This window comes from Callithrix jacchus, chromosome 6, assembly GCF_049354715.1.
Source record: "Callithrix jacchus isolate 240 chromosome 6, calJac240_pri, whole genome shotgun sequence".
In the NCBI taxonomy this organism is placed as follows: domain Eukaryota; kingdom Metazoa; phylum Chordata; class Mammalia; order Primates; family Cebidae; genus Callithrix; species Callithrix jacchus.
In genome coordinates, this window is record NC_133507.1 from 5,314,166 (window position 1) to 5,335,392 (window position 21,227).

Sequence of the window (21,227 nt, forward strand, 5' to 3'; positions counted from 1 at the left end):
ATTTTCACCCTTCTTTACTTCATTACACGACAGTACAGTGGACAACAGAAAGGGCACTGGAGGAAAATTTTTGCATTAATTGAAGGGACTAACTCAGAATTTGCACAATGATAGAGAAAACCAACGGAAAAATTAAAGAGAGTCCCAAAATGAACACATGCATATATAGGCACATAATATATGAGATAAACTAAGGGGGACATAAATTTTCAATAAATATAGGGATATGAATATGCACCATTGGAAATAAAATCTACCATTACTCTCACATTACATACATAACCCATTCCAACTGGATCACAGAAAAACAATTTAATACATTATTTAGAACTTAAAAAGATAGAGCTTCATGAGCGTGGTAAAGGTAAGAATTCTTAAACTAAATCTATAAAGAATGTATCATATAAGATAAAATATACTCTAACATATTTGATATGAGCAAGCATTCTGGAAACAGACTGAGTCAAGCTCAGGTTTTCCTTTCTTGTAGGGCTTGGGCTCAGATTCAGAATTGGACCATGGGAGTAGAATCAGTGCCTCCTGAGATGCTGTGAACATTGGATTAACTAATAATACGTTAAGAATGTAAAATAACACCAGGTGTGCACAAACCACTAAATGATCATGTGTTAATACTGAAACCATTTTCTAAAAATTGCATGATGTATCAAGCACATCAGTTGTAAAATACATCATTATTTTATTCATCACAAGAATAAAATCACTGACAAACTATGACATGGATAATACTTATCATTTACAGTATTTATGTTATAAATATTGACAAAACATCTTATAATTCGTAAAAATGTAGATATTTGTTTCAAATTACTTCCATAATTATGTGAAATGGAAAAAAAGTAAGTACAATATATCCACAAGGATATTTCTAAATTTCTCTCATTCTGGTCAAACTTTTATGTATAACTTCACAGCTCATCCTCTCCATGACCTTCCCCATGTTATCATCCGTCATCTGTGCTAATCAGCAGCTTTGGCTGTGCCACATTTCTTGTGTGATTCCTAAGCCATTCTCCAGGAGATTATCTTTCCAACCTCCTGACAGCCACTCTGCAGGTTTTGAAGCTGATGATAGCATCGTAAGATGTGAATGAAAGGTTTTTAGACGAAGTTCATGCATGTTCACATGAGGACAAACACATTCTGACTTCCTCCTGGCTAATGTTGTTTTGACACTATATATTTTAAGATGCATTTATACTTGAAAGATGTGAAAACATGCACTATAGCATTAGAACACACTATTTTTCCCTCTTACTGTACATTTCACAATGTGAAATCATAGTGACTCATCTACCATGTTCTGATTTGTTACTGAGGAAACATGCTTCAATATAAATTTCACTTAAGTTGACCAATTCCACTTACCTTCTACCTAGCTATTAGAATTAGAGGTATTAAAGTTATTAGTGGACTACAAGAATTCCTATTTTACATGTTATATTGAATTACTAAAATTGTATATTGCCTCAGCATCCATTTGTCTATAGGATTGACTTGCTTACAACAGAAGCAGGACTCGGTCACCTTTGACATAGTTTCCAGTTCTCTGCTTCCTCCCAGTCCCTTATTGTGGTCAGTTTGGATATCTATCATGCAGAGCCTATGGAACAGCTAGACACAGCCTACTTTATTCCATCCATGAATCCCCACACCCCATGCGGACTGCACAGACATGCCACAGTATGTCTTCCACAGTATGACTCCACGGAGTCTTACACAGTACACCTCTTACACAGTATGACTCCATGGAACTCACGCCTGCTTGCTGTAAAGTGACCAGTTAATACTACCTGTAGGAAACCTGCTTAGCAACATGCTTGACCCCCATAAAAGTTTTGTCCCACAAGACCCTCTCTTTCCCTGTGTCTTTGCCCCTCACCTGCTGGTTGCAGGATTGTGTCCAGGTCAGCTCCTGACTTCCCATTTGCCCTCTGAGGCATGCTGCCTTCTTCACTATGGGAACTAAAAATCATACACTGCTTCGGTTATTTCATATGGTGAGTTTCCTTCTTTGCATCCACTTGACCAGCACCCCAGAACCTAACTTCCGTTCCAGTGAGGGTCTCCTACACAGTGGCTATGTTGGTAGGAATAAACTGGACCTAGGTAAGACGAAGGCCGTGAGCATGTCTGCCAGCCCAAACCTTTCTTCTGATGGAATGACTTTCAGGGGTCAGACAACAGGCTGTCCACCAGAATAAAGAAGCATCCTGTGATAGGCACACTGCAAACACCATGAGTACCTCCCTTGCAACTCCATTAGGGCACAGCTAGAGTTTATAGACACCCTCAGACAGAGGACTCAATACCAAACTAGAAATAACTAAAATAAAACAAATATGGAGAGTTTTTTTTTTTTTCAGACGTAGTTTCACTCTTGTCACCCAGGCCAGAGTGCAATGGCACGATCTCAGTTCACTGCAACCTCTGCCTCCCAGGTTCAAGCAATCCTCCTGCCTCAGCCTCCTGAGTAGCAGGGAATACAGGCACCTGCCATCATATCGGGATTTTTTTGTATTTTTAGTAGAAATGGGGTTTCACCGTTTTGGCCAGACTAGTCTCGAACTCCTGTCCTCAGGTGATCTGCCCATCTCAGCCTCCCAAAGTGCTGGAATTACAGGCATGAGCCACTGCACCTGGATGAAGAGGTAATTTTCTAACATATAGCTCTAACAGTTTCTGGAGGAGGATATGGAAACACCAAAGGGTTCCATGAAAGTCTGCATAAGAGTGGTAGCTCTAAATATTTAGAAAAAGCTGTATCTTGAGAAATCCTGTTCTAATCTTAGAAAATATGAGCAATACTCCCTGTAAGTGGCACTCTAAGTCTAATTATTTGATCCATAACATTAGTATATCTATATTTTAGATATAGATTCACATTCAGAGTAGTCCTTCCAATCACATGAATGGGCAGCATACAAATGGCTTTATGATCCATCAGTACAGAAGCAGATGTATTATGCTTTCCATATAATGTTTCGCTCTTCCCCGTCGCTACTATGCACAACCCAATTTTGGGGTAATTGATTATCTAATAGGCTTTCCTGTTCCCTGATGAAGATCTTGAGTAAATAATAAATTGATATGACTAATGATTTAATGACTTAGGATGTTGAGTGCATTTACACTTAGAGTTGGAGACTTCAAGAAGGCTGAATTAAGTTAACAGCAAGTCCTGATCTTCACTGGACTCTATCTTGTGTTCAGGCTGCTGTGGAGACAGGGTGTAGTGTTCTTACCTCGTGATGTGATGTGACTGTGGGATGTTTTCCATAGCATCTGAGAATTCTAGTGCCCAGGCCAGCTCTGTGAAACCGACTCTCAGTTGGTTGAGTGGGTTATGGAAAATCAAACCCCCTACACTATCAGAGAGCATGTCTGGGCACTGGGTGCTCAGGACTGTTTCCTCTGTGCCTCAGACATCATAGTGGTGCAGTTGTGTCTATTACCTGCCGTATCTTAACCTTTTGTACTCAGTGCTCCATGACCCCTCGTTGGCCACGTTGAGGTGGCTCCCTTCTTCTTCACATCTACTGTGCCTATTTATCTCTTGTAACTTTGCTCCTCCACCTCTTTTTTCTTCTGAAGAGTTTGGTCAGGGAAAATATTCATAATCTTCATCATCGCATATTTTAATGTATACATTAAAAGGAAAAGGAGATTTGACAAGTCACTTAGCTGTTATGGAAGCTCCAGTTAAAATAAAAGAAACTGAATAACGCTCCATGTTTTAAGATTAGGAATTTAAAGAAATCTGTCTTTTCTGAAGGAATGGAGTATGATCTCAGAGGGGTGACAAGGTGTCTTAATTTATAAATGCCCAAAATAATAGCCCCTAAATATTTGCTATCCTAATCTCTGAAGTGACACGATACAGTTTAGCTGCATCTCACATCCTACGTTCCCAAGCCTCAGGAGCTAGCTTTATCCCTGAAGCTATGAATGTGCATAGAGAATATACCCCATTATTACAGACAGTAAAAATAGGAGTCTTGACTTGGTAAATGTCCATGGTAGTGCATCCTCATGTCGTGGTAGGCTTTCTGGGCATGGCTCCTGCACACGACCCTGGTGATACCCAGCAGAGTGCTATGGCCTGTGACAAAGAAAGGGAGCTGTGTGGGGGATGAGGGGACAGTCCTCCCTGCTGTGGGAATCTTCGTTTAGCCAGCACACATGCAGTCACCATTCGGCCTGCATCCATCTGTTAAATCACTGCATAGGGGGTTGAGGATACACTGTATGTGTGTTGTTCTTTTGTTTTTCTCACTAGGATTTTTTTACCTATGAACAACAAAGTTTGAATCACTAATTTGCCTTCTAAAGATTCATTTCCAGTCTGTGTAAGCAGGAACTGGCCTAAACAAGCTTTCTCTCTCTTTTTTTTTTTTTTGAGACAGAGTCTTGCCCCTGTTGCCCAGGCTGGAGTACACTGGCATGATCTCAGCTCATTGCAACCTCTGCCTTCCGGGTTCAAGCGATTCTCCTGCCTCAGCCTCCTGAGTATCTGGCATTACAAGTGTGCGCCACCACACCCAGCTAATTTTTGTATTTTTAGTAGAGACAGAGTTTCACCACATTGGCCAGGCTGGTCTCCAACTCCTGATCTTGTGATCTGCCCACCTTGGCTTCCCAAAGTGCTGGGATTACAGGCGTGAGCCCCTGTGCGCAGCCACAGCTTCCTTCTTTAAAGCCTACTTGCTACCGTGATGATACCTATTACATGGGTTTGAGGCTTGACTATGAGTAATTTAATTCCATGACAAAAGTGTCAGTGAAATACCTGAACCCCGAAAAGTTTAGAAAACTTTTCCAATAAAGAGAACTGAATTGTTACAGGGTTTTATTATAGAGCTGAAAGTATGGTTGTCTTTTGAAAGCTTGAAGAAGGAAACCCTGTCCCAGGGAAATACTCTCCTGAATTCAGAAATAAGATTTATGTTCTCCATAATTGAAATTTCTCACTATTACCTTCTAATATCCAGAAGTCATGTCTTCCAAACAGGCTTTAGTGGGACCCTGTAGATTCCCTTCTAGATGTTGTCTGAAAATGGGGTTTCTGGGGTAGGTGAGGCATGGTCACCTCTCTTTGAGGAAGTGGTTACTGACATGCAAACTGGTGACTGGGTATTGAGGAGTGTGGTAGTAAGGGAAAAAAACTGATGAGCCAAGACATTGTTTTTCTCCTTGTCAATAGGTGAGAAGAGCTATTTTGGCGGTGGGGGTATAGCTCAGGGATAGAGCATTTGACTGCAGAAGAGCTATTTTTCCCATTTTCTATCTGCATGCCTATTAATCAGTCTCCTTAGTGCAATGGCATTTCTAAGTGTCTTTGTTTTTCTATACCAAAATAATATTTATTTTGAAATCATTTTAGGTTTAGAGCATGTTGTAAAAATAGTATAGTTTCATATACGCTTCGGCTTCCTGTAAGGTTAACATTGTATATAACCATAGTATATTTATGAAAACTACGAAATTGACTATGGTACAAAACTAGTAACTCAACCATGGAATTTCCTTATATTTTGCCAGGTTTTCTACTAATGCTATTTCTCTGCTCTAGGACCCAATATATGACACCATCTTAAATTTACTGTCAGGTGTATTATCTATTTACTGCAGCATAACAAATCAGCACAGAACTTAGTACATAAAACCTCACGGTTTCTCCAGGTCAGGGATCTAGATATAGATGACGGCCAAGGCTGAGGTCGAGTCATATGGAACCTCCTTGCCGTTCACACAATTGCTGTTAGCATCCAAATCTTGTCCAGGTCAAGATTACTTTACTGATGAATTATTCCAAAAGTTTAAATAATTAATATCAAATCTTCAAAAAACTCTTACAAAGGAAACCAAACTACAGAAAACTACAGTCATTTGAAAGGCCAGTTTACCCTTAGACTACAACCAGAAAAATATATTATGAGAAAGGAAAATTAAAGACTAACATACTCTATGAATTCACAGGCAAAATTTCTCAAGGAAACAAGCAAATTAAATCCTGTTGATACAGAATAGGGGAAAGGAAGTGCTGGGAAAGGAAGGATGTGGTCCCTGGCTCGGGATCCACTCCTTGGCCTGTGCCTACGGACCTAGGTGAGGACATGCATTTTTGTTTTCCTACCCAACTGTTGCATTTCCCAAGATGATCCTGGTCTGCCATGTCTCCATCCTATGCCTATGAAAACCCGGAGACCCTAGTGGGCAGAGACACAAGTGGCTGGACCTCAAGAGGACACTGAGCAGAGCATGCCAGCACAAGAGCACACTAACAGATGCCAGGCCTTCCACCAGCAGAAGGACAGCGTTTGGCGGGGGCAGTTGGAGAAGAGCCCCAGCGGCTGGACTCCAGGAGAAAACCACCTTCCCACTCCATCACTTTTCTGGCTCCCCCATCTGTTAAGAGCTACTTCCACTCAATAAAACCCTGCACACATTCTCCAAGCCCATGAGTCCTCCAATTCTCCCAGCCGGGATACAGAAAGCCCTCGGTCCTTGCAATAAGGCAGGGGGTCTAAATGAGCTGACTAACCCAACCCACCTACAACTGCTAAACTAAAAGAGCACCTTGTAACACATGCCCATTGGGGCCTCGGGAGCTGTAAACATTCACCCCTAGACACTGCTGTGGGGTAGGAGACCAACGACTGGACCGACTGCATGCTCCCCCTAGGGGTTTGAACAGCAGGGCACTAAAGAAATGAGCCACTCCCACATCGCACACCCTTAGAGGGGGATAAGGGAACTTTTTCCATTTCACTGTGACATAAGGGGATTTTCCAAAGCATGACATTTTCTTCAATATACAAATAGGAGGGGGAAAAAAAGCAACTAAGGCTGGGCACGGTGGCTCACATCTGTACTCCCAGCACTTTGGGAGGCCAAGGCAGGAGGATCGCTTAAGATCGGATGTTTGAGGCTGCAGTGAGCTATGATCACACTACCATACTCCATCCTAGGTGACAGAGTGAAACCCCTATCTCTCTCTAAATAATCTTTTAAAAGATAAGTTGTGGAAAAATCCCATCTCTATTGTTCAGAAAGCTTGATATTGTTAAGATGACAATAATTACACAAATAGTTCAATGCAACTTTGCAGGTTCAATGCAAGTTCTCGCTCCAAAAATTGGTCAAAATCCCAGCTGCCTTATTGTTTGAAATAATTTATGAGCTGACTGTAAAATTCATATGGAAATGCAAGAGATCCAAAAAGGCCAAAAAAAGTCTAGAAAAAGAAATATATGCCAGTACTTTGGGAGGCTGAGGTGGGCAGATCACGAGGTCAAGTGATCGAAACCATCCTGGCCAACATGGTGAAACCCCGTGTCTACTAAAAAATACAAAAATTAGCTGGGCGTGGTGGTGTGCGCCTATAGTCCCAGCTACTTGGGAGGCTCAGGCAGAAGAATTGCTTGAACCCGGGAGGCGGAGGTTGCAGTGAGCCGAGATCACACCACTACACTCCAGCCTGGCGCCTTGTGACAGAGCGAGACTCTGTCTCAAAAACAAAAACAAAAAAATAGCCTGGCACCTCCCCTAACCTCTCTTGTCATGTGACAAGCCTGCTTCTCCCTTGCCTTCTATCATGATGGGAAGCTTCCTAAGGCCCTCACAGAACTTGATGACACAAACAGTGAACCTAGAAATAAGCAAATTAAAAAATATTTAGTAAGTTGAGGGTTCCTTGGGAGAAATGCTAACAAAATGAAATAAGTATACTACGCATGTACAAAATAATCTCACTGAAGGGAGTGAGGGGAAAGGGGAATTGCTTGTAAGTACAGATTGTAAACCCAAAGGCTTAAAGACATTTATAAACACTGCACTTATTTAGTAAAGTTGTTTCTCATGAGGATATGACTTACTGGTTCTGAAACAGCAAGATATGTATTTTGGAACTGAATGATAAAGGAAATGGAGTCAGATTTCTCATGACTAGAGTACGAGGTTACATACAAGACAGTGATAGTGGGTAGATTTGTTCAGATTAATTCACGTGTACTGGATTAGATCATGTGGTGCTAGGACATTAGTAGAAATCCATGTTTAATTTAATATAGATAATGTGGACATGTGTAGAAATATTTGAAGAAATGAGTACATGTGTGAGCTACTTTAAAAACAAATATTTATTGGCTTTTTCACCTGACAAGGTCTGTGCCAAATTGAATACACCATGTCCACATCTTCATTTCTAATACCGTTTTCCAATAAATAAATCAGGTCTCTCTGAGGAAACGGGAAATACTAGCCATGATCAGGGAATAAATACAATGACCTTAGAGCACAAAGTATTGCTAGAAAGTAAGAAAAAATTAAACAAAACCACAATAACCAAGCACACAAAGAAACAAAATCAAACCACTATGATGTGTGTATTTCAAAATGAAAATGGAGCCAACTGAAAAACCTTCCAATGAACAACAGTGGAGAAATCTGAGCCACAAATACATAAAACAGTATAAGAATAAAATAAATATTATTTTATTTATCATTTATTTAATAAACATCATTTTATTTATTCACTCATGTATATGAGTATGAAATATACATGAGTGAATAAATAAATAAAATGATGGGGAATAGATGAATTGTCAAAACTAAATAAAATTCCAAATAGTTTTTGTAGCTAACTTGCCCATGAGAAAGTGGAGCATGAGTCTCCTCTGCTCAGTATGTGCTGGGCACAGGGGTTTTTTCCAAAACATATAACATAGAAAGGGGAATAAATGGTGATTATATATTGTATATCTGATAAAACTACTCTATCCAGATGATCAAATTAATGTCAATCGTGATAAAGCATATTATAGTATATAACCTTGATATGGTATGAAGAGAATGTCACTCTTCTTCTGTGGTCTTCCTCCCCTTCACCCTTACCACCTGTCTAAACACGAGAAAAAAAAAGCAGACAAATCCCACGTGAGCAATGCCAATGGCATCGCAAACAAGGAAAACCTGAGGAACTCTCACAGCCAAAACTTGATATCTAAAGGTGATGTATCCCGGATGGGATGGGGGAGAGCAGATTGACAGTAAGGAAAATCCAAGGAAACAGGAATAATGTACGGATGTTAGCGAATGATCATATATGATACCAGCACATTAATCATGGTAAATGTGCCTCACTAATGTAAGATGTGAATTATAAGGAAATTTATGTGCTGGGTATGTGATTATTTTCAAAACTGTTCTGTAAACATAAAACTATTCTAAATAAAAAATACAGTACTCATTTAAAAAAAATTTCACTGTGAGTTTAGTAAACAAGTTATTAGAAATGTAGCTGATGCCCCCAGAGTGCAGCAACCCAACTCCATACTTTCCTTCCCCACTGAAGGTAACCATTGTTTAGAATTCTCTATTTCTTATTTCCTATTATTCCTTATTATTTTTCTCTCTATGTTTGCATTTGTAACTAATATATATTCAATATTTGTTGTCTTTAAACTTAGATATATGCTAGTGTCTAAATTAATCCATATCCCTGTAATCCCAGCACTTTGGGAGGCCGAGGTGGGTGGATCACGAGGTCAAGAGATCGAGACCATCCTGGTCAACATGGTGAAACCCTGTCTCTACTAAAAATACAAAAATTAGCTGGGCATGGTGGCACGTGCCTGTAATCCCAGCTGCTCAGGAGGCTGAGGCAGGAGAATTGCCAGAGCCCAGGAAGCGGAGGCTGCGGTGAGCCAAGATTGCGCCATTGCACTCCAGCCTGGGTAACAAGAGCGAAACTCCGTCTCAAAAAAAAAAAATTAATCCATATCCCTAGTCTAATTGTGAGAAACTATCAGACAAACACATACTGTGGGACATTCTATAAAATGCCTGACCAATGTTTTCAAAAGGGTCAAATAGAAATATACAAATAAGCAAGGATTAAGAAATGGTTGCATATTGCAGAAGACTTGATATGGAAGGTATACCCTATGATGATGACTAATGATCCCCTCCTCTTGCTGTGCACAACCTTATATTCAAATCCTTTACATTTGAGTGAAGTCAGAAAATGTGATTGCTTTTAAAAAATGGAATATTGAGGCCGGGCACAGTGGCTCAAGCCTGTAATCCCAGCACTTTCGGAGGCCGAGGCGGGCAGATCACGAGGTCAAGAGATCGAGACCATCCTGGTCAACATGGTGAAACCCCGTCTCTACTAAAAATACAAAAACTTAGCTGGGCATGGTGGTGCATGCCTGTAATCCCAGCCACTCAGGAGGCTGAGGCAGGAGAATTGCCTGAACCCAGGAGGCGGAGGTTGCGGTGAGCCGAGATGGCGCCATTGCACTCCAGCCTGGGTAACAAGAGCGAAACTCCGTCTCAAAAAAAAAAAAAAGGAATATTGAAAGGTAAGGAAATATCACGTGGGTGATTATGTTACATAAGATTGTGATTTCTGTCTTACTAGCAAGCTCTCTTCCTTGATGGCTATGAGGGTGTATTCTGTCATGTGGGAGAAGCCAACATGGAATGGAACTGAAAACAGCCTCTGGTCAATACCCGAGCAAGAAATTGAGGCCCTTGTTCCAACAGACTGCCTTTGTGTTTGCAATATACATTTACTATAACCCACACTACCTCTCAAATAGCACCTCACAGGTAAGATGAGTACCATATCACACCAAAATAATCCCAATTCCTTCCCCCATTCATTGCATTATTGCTGTTATTATTGCTTGTGTATAATCACACATTTTACATATATACACACAAATCATGTCAAGCATAGACATATAGATATATTTCAGGCATACATATCAGGAATAAAGAAGGGCATCACAACATGAAAAATGGGTTAATTCTCCAAGACGACATAAAAATCCTTAACATGTATGCACCTAAAACTGAACATCAAACTATGTGAAGTAGATAGATTGTGATGGAACCACAGGGAGAAACAGGTGAACCCAATATCACACCTGGATACTTCCTAACTTGTCTATTAGAAATGGACAAATCCAGCAGGCAGAAAATCAATAAGGATATAGCTGAACTCACAGCACTGTCAATCAACTGTCCATAACTATTATCTAGCTACTATCTCATCCAACAGTGAAAAAGTACACATTCTTTTGGAGGCCACACAGACCATGAACAAAGCCAGACAACGTTTTTGGCCGTAAAAACCCAACTAAACAAATTTAAAATAATAAATGCCATACCATGTCTGCTCTTGGACATCAGTGGTATTAAACTCGAAATCAACATGAGAATGAGAACTGAAAAATCACAAAATCTGTGGGTGATTAAACACACTTCAAATAACACAGAAGTTTTAGTAGGGACATGGATGAATCTGGAGAACATCATCCTCAGCAAACTGACACAAGAACAGAAAATGAAACACCGCATATTCTCACTCATAGGCGGGTGATGAAAAATGAGAACACATGGACACAGAAAGGGGAGTACTAAACACTGGGGTCTATTGGGGGGAAAAGGGGAGGGCTAGTGGGAGGGGGAGGTAGGGAGGGATAGCCTGGGGAGAAATGCCAAATGTGGGTGAAGGGGAGAAAGGAAGCAAAACACACTGCCACGTGCGTACCTATGCAACTGTCTCGCATGCTCTGCTCATGTACCCCAAAACCTAAAATCCAATAAAAAATTAAAAAAAAAAAGAAGTTTTAAAAAAAGAGATTTAAACATATTCTGAACTAAACAAAAACACATCACATCAGGATTTGTGGAATGGAACGAAAGCAAAGGTTAAATTTCGAGCCCTAACATGTGTGAGGAAGAAAGAGTCAACTCAAGTAAAAAATGAACCAAGTTTCAACCATAGGGCATATAAAGGAGGAACAAATTCCCAAAATTAGACAGAAAAAAAAGATATGCAGTAAGGGAGTAAAAAGAAAATCATAGATAGTCACTGCATTTTAAAAATGAATAATGGTAGCTTCATAATTTCCAGAACACAGAAGTACCCAAATTTAACCAGAAACACAAACACTCCTTATGAGTATGCAGAAGTGCACTCCCATGTGGGAAACAGTAACATTCAAAAATGATCGACCACACTTTGGAAGGCCGAAGCAGGCAGATCACCTGAGGTCAGGAGTTTGAGACCAGCCTGGCAAACATGGCCAAACCCCGTCCATACTAAAAATATAAAAACTAGCTGGGTGTGGCGGCAGGAGAATTGCTCGAACCTGGGAGGCAGAGGTGCCAGTGGGCTGAGATCGCGCCACTGGACGCAGAGAGGCTTTGTCTCAAAGCAAGCACACAAAACCAAACCAAAAATAACCAATTAAAAGCATGCTAAGGCAGAGTAGTTTCATTTATGTAGTAAACTGGCAAATACATGAAATGGAATCCACCAATAGAAAATTTAAGTAAGAGGCCAGGTGTCGTGGCTCACGCCTGTCATCCCAGCACGTTGGGAGCCGGAGGCGGGCAGGTCACCTGAGGTCAGGAGCTCCACACCAGCGTGGCCAACATGGTGAAACCCCGTCTCTACTAAAAAATACAAAAACTGGCGTGGTGGTGGGAGCCCGTAGTCCCAGCTACTCGGGAGGCTGAGGCAGGAGAATCGCCGGAACCCCGGAGGTGGAGGTTGCAGTGAGCTGAGATCATACCGCTGCACTCCATCCAGCATGGGCGACAGAGTGAGACTCCGTCTGAAAGGAAAAAAAAGAAGAAAGAAAAGAAAAGAGAAAGAAAGAGACATTAATTTAGGTGAGAAACTGCAGGTACATACTCCTAAGGGGGGACAGGTGATAGGGGAAACTGCATCTGTTAGGCTCAGAGGCACGCGAGGAAACGCTAGGGTTTCAATGAAAATATCAAAGACCGAGGACGTGCAAACACAAAGGGATAAACGTACGTTTGTCCGCAAAGCAGCACCCGGAACGCCAGCCCGCCCTCTGCCCCGACCCGCGCCGGGTTCCCGCGCCAGGTCAGCCTCACCTGCGCCGCCTGCGGGGTCCAGTCTCAGCGCCGCGGCGCCGCTCTGGGCACTTCCGGTCAGGCGGCGCCCAGCCCACCGCGTGTGGCCGCCAGGGGGCGCTCTGAGCCTGAGTTTCCTCAGCGGAGCGGACACGCCCAGAGTCTCCTCGGCTGAGCCGGCCGGCGGGGAGTTTCCTCGGCGGAGCGGGGCGGCCCGGAGTCTCCCCAGGGGAGCGGGGCGGCCCGGGGTTTCCTCGGCGGAGCGGGGCGGCCCGGAGTCTCCCCAGGGGAGCGGGGCGGCCCGGGGTCTCTCCAGGGGAGCGGGGCGGCCCGGGGTCTCCCCAGGGGAGCGGGGCGGCCCGGGGTCTCCCCAGGGGAGCGGGGCGGCCCGGGGTCTCCCCAGGGGAGCGGGGCGGCCCGGGGTCTCCCCAGGGGAGCGGGGCGGCCCGGGGTCTCTCCAGGGGAGCGGGGCGGCCCGGGGTTTCCTCGGCGGAGCGGGGCGGCCCGGGGTTTCCTCGGCGGAGCGGGGAGGCCCGGAGTCTCCACAGGGGAGCGGGGCGGCCCGGGGTCTCCACAGGGGAGCGGGGCGGCCCGGGGTCTCCACAGGGGAGCGGGGCGGTCCGGGGTCTCCACAGGGGAGCGGGGCGGCCCGGGGTCTCCCCAGGGGAGCGGGGCGGCCCGGAGTCTCCACAGGGGAGCGGGGCGGTCCGGGGTCTCAACAGGGGAGCGGGTCTGCCCCGGGGTCTCCTCGGCGGAGCGGGCCGGCCCGCGTTTGCTCCGCTGTGGATCCCACCCACACCCGAGGACACAGCCTCCGCCCCTGTGCGATCAGGGGCTCAGGGCACGGGGGTTGGATGGTGGGTTCCGAGCCAAAGGGAGGAGGACGAGAGAATCCGGGGTCCCTGAGCCCGCCCCTCCGCAAGCCCGGGGACCCCGCCCCACCCGCGGATGCGTGGAAGCCGCCTCGGTGAGCAGGGACCATCCTGACTCAGTCTGTTCTAAGGCAGACCGTGGGGTACCGTTTTAAGGAATAAGACCCAGACATTTAGACCCCGCCCCGCAGAATGCGGTCTGTGCGGTCCGCAGGGGGCAGCCCTTCCTTCCTCCCCTGCCCAGTCCTTCCATGGTCCGCCCTTGCATCACTGATACAAGTTCATATCCCCCAGGGAGATTCCTACAAAGACACTGACTGCATCAATCAGTTCTGACCCCCCCCCTTTTTTTTTGATGAGGTTTCACTCTGTTTCCCAGGCTGGAGTTCAATGGCGCAAACTCAGCTCACTGCAGCCTCTGCCTCCCAGGTTCAAGTGATTCTCCTGTCTCAGCCTCCCGAGTAGCTGGGATTGCAGGCAACTGCCACCAGGCCCGGCTAATTTTTGTATTTTTAGTAGAGACAGGGTTTCACCATGTTGATCAGGGTGGTCTCGATCTCGACCTCGTGATCTGCCTGCCTCGGCCTCCCAAAATGCTGGGACTACAGGCATGAGCCACCGCGCCCGGCCTGTCCTCCTAAGTGTTATAAATGACAGTTCACTTGTCTGTCTTTGTCTGTATTTGTTCTCATTGTTCTCTATGCACCTTAATATTGTCAGTTCTAAGTGCACACCCAGAAGTATAGCAATGATTGAATAACTGTAGATGGAATAAATGAAAATGCTTTGGAAATACTGAGGGATTAGATTTGCCTCACTACATATAAAAATTAAAAATGGACAAGTATATTAAACCATGGTTTAAAAGACACTGTGTATCAAGCAATGAACGACATTGAAACCTGGGAGATGTGAAACACTTATGTGAACCCTACTACTGCCTCAGCTTGATGCTGGCTCTGTCGCCAGGCACCAGGCTGGAGTGCAATGGCCCGATCTCAGCTCACTGCAACCTCGGACTCCCAGGTTCAAGCAATTCTCCTGCCTCAGCCTCCCAAATAGCTGGGACTACAGGCACGCACCATCATGCCCAGCTAATTTTTGTATTAGCAGAGATGGGCTTTAATCATGTTGACCAGAATGGTCTCAATCTCTTGACCTCGTGATCAAGCTGGGATTGCAGGCATCTGCCACCATAACCGGCAAATTTTTGTATTTTTAGTAGAGACAGGGTTTCACCATGTTGATCAGGGTGGTCTCGATCTCGACCTTGTGATCCGCCTGCCTCGGCCTCCCAAAGTGCTGGGATTACAGGCGTGAGCCACTGTGCATGGCCAGCTTGATGCTTTAATAAGGTTTCCTGGTTGTGGTATGGCAAGGATCTTGGATGAATTTCTGAATTTGGAAGATGGAACTGGAAGATCAATGTTGTCCAATTGCATCAAGCCAGACTCCACATCCTGTATCAAGAATGGAAGACAGGCCGGCGCGGTGGCTCACGCCTATAATCCCAGCACTTTGGGAGGCCGAGACGGGTGGATCACGAGGTCAAGAGATCAAGACCATCCTGGTCAACATGGTGAAACCCCGTCTCTACTAAAAATACAAAAAATTAGCTGGGCACGGTGGCACGTGCCTGTAATCCCAGCTACTCAGGAGGCTGAGGCAGGAGAATTGCCTGAACCCAGGAGGCAGAGGTTGCAGTGAGCTGAGATCGCACCATTGCACTCCAGCCTGGGTAACAAGAGCGAAACTCCGTCTCAATTAAAAAAAAAAAAAAAAGAATGGAAGACAATAATCATGCTAGCTCTTATGAGACAGTGTTGCTATGTGCCATCATTATTCTATGAGATGTGCATTACAGAACTATGGGAGCAGTTCAGAAAAACAGGAAAAAGCATACATCATTTGAAAGAACTTGGCCTTCAACCCTTTCATCATACTCCTGTCTGAAAAAAAGACAGAGGCCTTTACATGACAAGGCCATCTAGGGCATGTCAAGCCTAAGGATGGAGGGCGATCCATTATCGATGCAGGAAAAGATGTGTACAAATAGGCTGAACCACCCCATGTGGACCCCACCTGGCATCTCTTATAATCTTTTGGTTATGTGTGGCTGATATTTAAAAGGATGATATTTAGTTATGTGTGGCTGTTATAAATTGTCAAAAAACAGTAACATTTACCTTGTTATATCAAGGTAAATGGTGGCAGGCCTGAATTCAACAACAGAGTTGTCTCTAAAAGAAGGGCAAGAGGCTTGCCTCTAAAATTTTTTTTAACTGCTGTTGCTCTGTTTGTTGTTAACACTTCATAAATCTTGTCCAAATGTCCTCATTACCCCAGAATAATTTGAAGACCATTATATTGAGGATTTCATTACTTAAGTAGCAGATTGTATTATTAATAAATTTAAATCAAGCTTTCTATTTATAAGAGCAATACACAATTATCAACAAAAGGAGAAACCATTAAGGTGTATTTCTGCTATTTATTTCCTTAGAAACCTCCAGTTTCATTTAAATTGGAGAGTCATTTTCTTTTGCCTTTCACTATACAAATCCCACAGTCTATGTAGTTGGCATGGAATATAAAGTTGCTCTTTATACTAAGTTATATCAAGGTAAATGGTGGCAGCCCTGAATTCAACAATAGAGTGAAAATCTTTTAAGGTCCTATCTTGAAATTATCTGTATACTGTAATAAGGGTCAGTGTCTCTAACTGCAGCATTACCTGGTAAAACAAATGCTCGTCTATTAATTTGGTGTGAAAGTGCTCAACAAGTGTCTGGGTATGGTGACATGCACCTATAGTCCCAGACACTCAGGAGGCTGAGGCAGGAGGATAGCTTGAGATTATGAGTTGGAAGCTGCAGTGACCTATGATCAACACGCTGCACTCCAGCTTGAGCCATAGAGCGAGGCTTGTCTCTTTTTTGTTTTTTTTTTTTTTTTTTTTTTGAGACGGAGTTTCGCTCGTTACCCAGGCTGGAGTGCAATGGCGCGATCTCGGCTCACCGCAACCTCCACCTCCTGGGATCAGGCAATTCTCCTGCCTCAGCCTCCTGAGTAGCTGGGATTATAGGCACGCGCCACCGTGCCCAGCTAATTTTTGTATTTTTAGTAGAGACGGGGTTTCACCATGTTGGCCAGGATGGTCTCCATCTCTTGACCTCATGATCCACCCACCTTGGCCTCCCAAAGTCCTGGGATTACAGGCTTGAGCCACCGAGCCTGGCCTCATTTTGTTTTTTTATAAAATTTTAGTGTTCATTCAATGAAAAGAAAAAATACATGTCTAAATAATGGGTCATCTGTACCAGTAACTATATTATGAAGACATTTACAAAAATGAAGTACAAGGAATCAAGTACTTCAGCCAATGTCTACAGCTTTTGGGAAGAAGAAAACCAAACAATGTGATGATATTCACACTTGCAAAGTGTCTGTTCTGCACATTCAGAAGGAGTTTCTAGAAAACACTAACAGAGAATGTGCACCATCTGTCTTTACTAACAAAAGTGATCTTCTCTTTTAACTTAGGAAAAAGTGCTTGAAGAGATGAAATAATTGAAAAGAGTTTTTGGAAAAATTATTATAAATTCATTTACTTTTTAAGACGAAGCCTCTCTCTGTTGCTCAGGCTGGAGTGCAGTGGCAAGATCTCAGCCCACTACAATCTCCGCCTCCTGGGTTCAACCAATTCTTCTGCCTCAGCCTCCTCAGTGGCTGGGATTACAGGCACACACCTGTAATTTTTGCATTTTCTATAGAGACGGGGTTTCACCATGTTGGCCAGGCTGGTCTCGAAGTCCTGACCTCAAGTGTTCCACCTGCCTTGGCCTCCCAAAATGCGGAGATTATAGGCATAAGCCACCGTGCCTGGCTGTGAATGCATTTTTAAACACAGATGTGAAAGGCATTAACATAAAATATAAACATACAAATTCAGCTGTAGATAATGGATAATGTTATGTATGCCCCCCTAAATTATACATAAGGGTTGAAGATGTGTGCATGCCAAAACAGATAGCAAGAACAAATATTTCAAGGCAAGGCCTGGATGGGCATGTCTTTGGAGTCAGCAACCAAGATGACTGTTGAACAAACTTGACCTTTATGCAAAATTGCCCAATCGACCTCAGAGAGAAGGCAGGAGGCAGCTGGTTTTGCTCATACAGACCCCACAACAAGGCTCTGAGCTCAGCTGCACAGGCTGTGGCCCCTTCCTTGGCAGGTGTGGTCCAGAGAAGGAGGAGGATGAACCCTCAGAGCATCTGTGCTTCCAAGGGAAGGGAGACATGCAGAGGTGTCTGTGTATGTTCCTTCCCTGCTGGCTGCTATTCTCAGAGTAGAAAGTTCTTAGAGCTCCAGAAAGCAGGGAAGAGAAATGAGGAGGTGAGAGAATGAATGAAATTCAGTGAGAATGCACTAAAAAAAAGACAACGTTGGAAGTGATGTGGGATGATTGCCTAAGATTCACAAGGATGTTAGAGACTTAACGAGTGATAGTCGTGTTGTAAAATTCTAAAATATCCTTATTTGAGGTACAGCTGGGAATACCAGCATAGGTACAAGGCATGGAGTTTTTACTCTTCTTTTTCTTTACGACACCATAACACAGTGGTTAAGAAAACGGGCTTTGAGGGAAAAATTCTTCTGTCAAATGAACTTTTGTAATAACAAGACAGTGTGGTATGTCCACAGTGATAGAAAAATAAATGAATGAATGAAATAAGAGAGTTAACACACACACGCATATTTAAGCAATTTATAAAGGAGAAAACTGGGAAAAGACTAGTTAGCAGTACTGTTCTAGGAAATGGAATATCCATAAGGGGGAAATACAGTCTGACCTTTGAGCTCACATTACACACAGAAAGCAATTCCAGGTGGATCACAAACTTCAAATATAAAAACAATTTCCAGTAGTTGGGCTCTAATTTAGGAAAATAACTTTATTACCATGATGTAGAGCAATATTTCTTTTCTCTTTTTTTTTTGAGATTGAGTCTTGCTGAAGTGCAGTGGCACAATCTCAGCTCACTGTAACCTGTGCCTCCTGTGTTCAAGTGATTCTCCTGCCTCAGCCTCCCAAGTAGCTGGAATTACAGGTGTGTGCCACCACGTCCAGCTAATTTTTGTATTTTTAGTAGAGACAGGGTTTTACCATGTTGGCCAGGCTGGTCTTGAACTCCTGACCTCAAGTGTTCTGCCCACCTCGGCCCCCCCCCAAGTGCTGGGATTACAGGTGTCAGTCACTGCACCTGGCCTAGAGCAATAATTCTTAAAGACCTAGAAAGTATGTTTCACATAAGGAAAAAGATATGCTACTATCGTTGATGCCAGCAAAGACTAGAAATAGGCAGAATAAAGCCCAAGTTTCTGGCATTCCTTTCTTGTGGATCTTTCAGAAGTTCAGCTTCAGAACTGGAGCATGAGTGTGATAATAATCCCTACATCTTGGCATGCTGTGAGGATTACTAATAATACACAAAGCCTGTGGATGAATAGAAGTTATATACTAACTGCTAAATCAGTAGTTGATAGTACCGACAGCTTTTTCTAAGTAATTGCAATATGTATTATTTGTGCCAGTTGAAGGATGTATCATTACTTTATATATAACATTGAGATAATAAAACTACTTACCAATTACGCTGCAGATAATTCTTATCACTTAAAATTTTCTAATTGTTAAAAAACTATTTCCACCCTGTATAAATGTGGACATTTGCCTTATATAAATGTATGATTACATTAGACAGAAAGTATAAGCAAAATACATTAACAAAGGGATTTCTAAAATATCTCCCAAGAAGAGATAAAGTCTTCTGAAACAGCTTTTAATTCATCCTCACCATGATTTTTCCCGTACAAACATAATTTGTCCTTATCAGAAGCTTTGGTGATGCTGCTTTTGTTGTGAGGGTCATGTGCCAGGCTCCAGGAGATTATCTTTCCAAAATATTTACAGCTCCTCTGCAAGTTTTGAGGTTGATGATCTCACTGGAATGTGTCGATGGAAGGGTTTTAGACCAAGTTCACGCATGTTCACATGAGGATGATCACATTATGACTCCTCACAGTAGTGTTTTTATAGTATCATTTTTGAGAAATGTGAGATGTGAAATCTGGCTTCAATGAAATATACTTTTTCTCTATGACTCCTTCCTCCTCACTGTAAAATCATGGGGTTCATCTGCTGTACTTTGTTCTATTATTGAGGAAACATTCCTAAATACAGTTCATATATATTGACCAACTCCATTTGTCTTCTACCGAGGGATTAGAGATTTTAAAGTTATTACTGGAATTCTTAAGTACTATCTCAAATTATTATAATTTTATATTGCCCAGGCATCCATTTTGAAAGAGATTTAAGTATTCAAAAAGCAGGGCTCAGTCACCTAAGGCACGGTGGCTAGTTTTTCACCTTCTTCCTTTTCCTCAATGGGGTCTATCCAGATACCCCACATCTGGATAGATCCCATTTCTACAACCACATCTGGTGCCTTCCGCTGTAAGACAGGTAGGTGTAACACTTGTCCACGTGGCTGGCCCCTCACAACCCACATTTACTATGCAGTTATGCCTTAGTGAACCCTTCTCAGTCACAGCGTGCCCCCACAGAGCTCCTGCCTGCTTGCTCTAAACGCACCACTTAGAACTCCCCGAAGGAAGCTTGTATGAGTCATCTCTGAACCCCAGTAGACTCTTTGGCCCTCAGGTAACTCCATTTCTCTCTCCTGCTCACCTCCAGCTGGTTGCCTGTGATGGTCCCAGATGAATTTTCCCTTCCAGCTTCCCCAGCCCTGTTCTATCTGGAAGTAACAAAGGATTCCTGTGCTTTCACATGTTTTGTTGAGTTACTTCCTGTGTTTCTCACTTAACCTAACAACCAAACCTAAAGCTAACGTCTTTTTCACTCAGGATTCTCTTACAGAATGCCTATTGTGGCTGGGCACGGTGGTTGACACCTGCAGTCTCAGCACTTTGGGAGGCCAAGGCGGATGGATCACTTGAGGTCAGGAGTCTTGAGAACAGCCTGGCCGACATGGTGAAACCCTGTATCTACTAAAAAATACAAAAGTCTGCTGGGCGTGGTGGTGAGCGCCTGTAGTCCCAGCCAATTGGGAGGCTGAGGCTTGAACCTGGGAGGTGGAGGTTGCAGTGAGCCTAGGTGTCACAGTGAGACTCCCTCTCACAATAAAAAATAATAAAAAAAGAGAATGCCTATCATGGTAACAATAAACTAGATGTGGGTCAGACGAAACCCACTAGGGCATCTGAGCATAAACAAATTTCCTGTGAACAGAACACTGAGTCGGAGATCAGACACTCAGAACATAGGCTTTCTACTAGAATAAATATCCTATTAAAAGGCACATTATAAACATCCCTGCCAATGTCCCATAGATCACCGTGGAG

General features: G+C 43.4%; 1 protein-coding gene across 1 annotated transcript in view; it reads right to left on the reverse strand.

Moving 5' to 3' along the window:
• LOC144576818 (uncharacterized) overlaps positions 1-13,906 on the reverse strand; it is a 243,737-nt gene extending 229,831 nt beyond the window's left edge. The window contains exons 1-2 of the mRNA XM_078329133.1: positions 13,718-13,906; positions 12,946-13,609 (exon numbers count right to left, since the gene is read on the reverse strand). Of these exons, the coding sequence (XP_078185259.1) occupies positions 12,946-13,609; positions 13,718-13,906 (853 nt within the window). The remainder of the gene's footprint in view (positions 1-12,945; positions 13,610-13,717) is intronic.
• Positions 13,907-21,227: the final 7,321 nt, after the last annotated feature.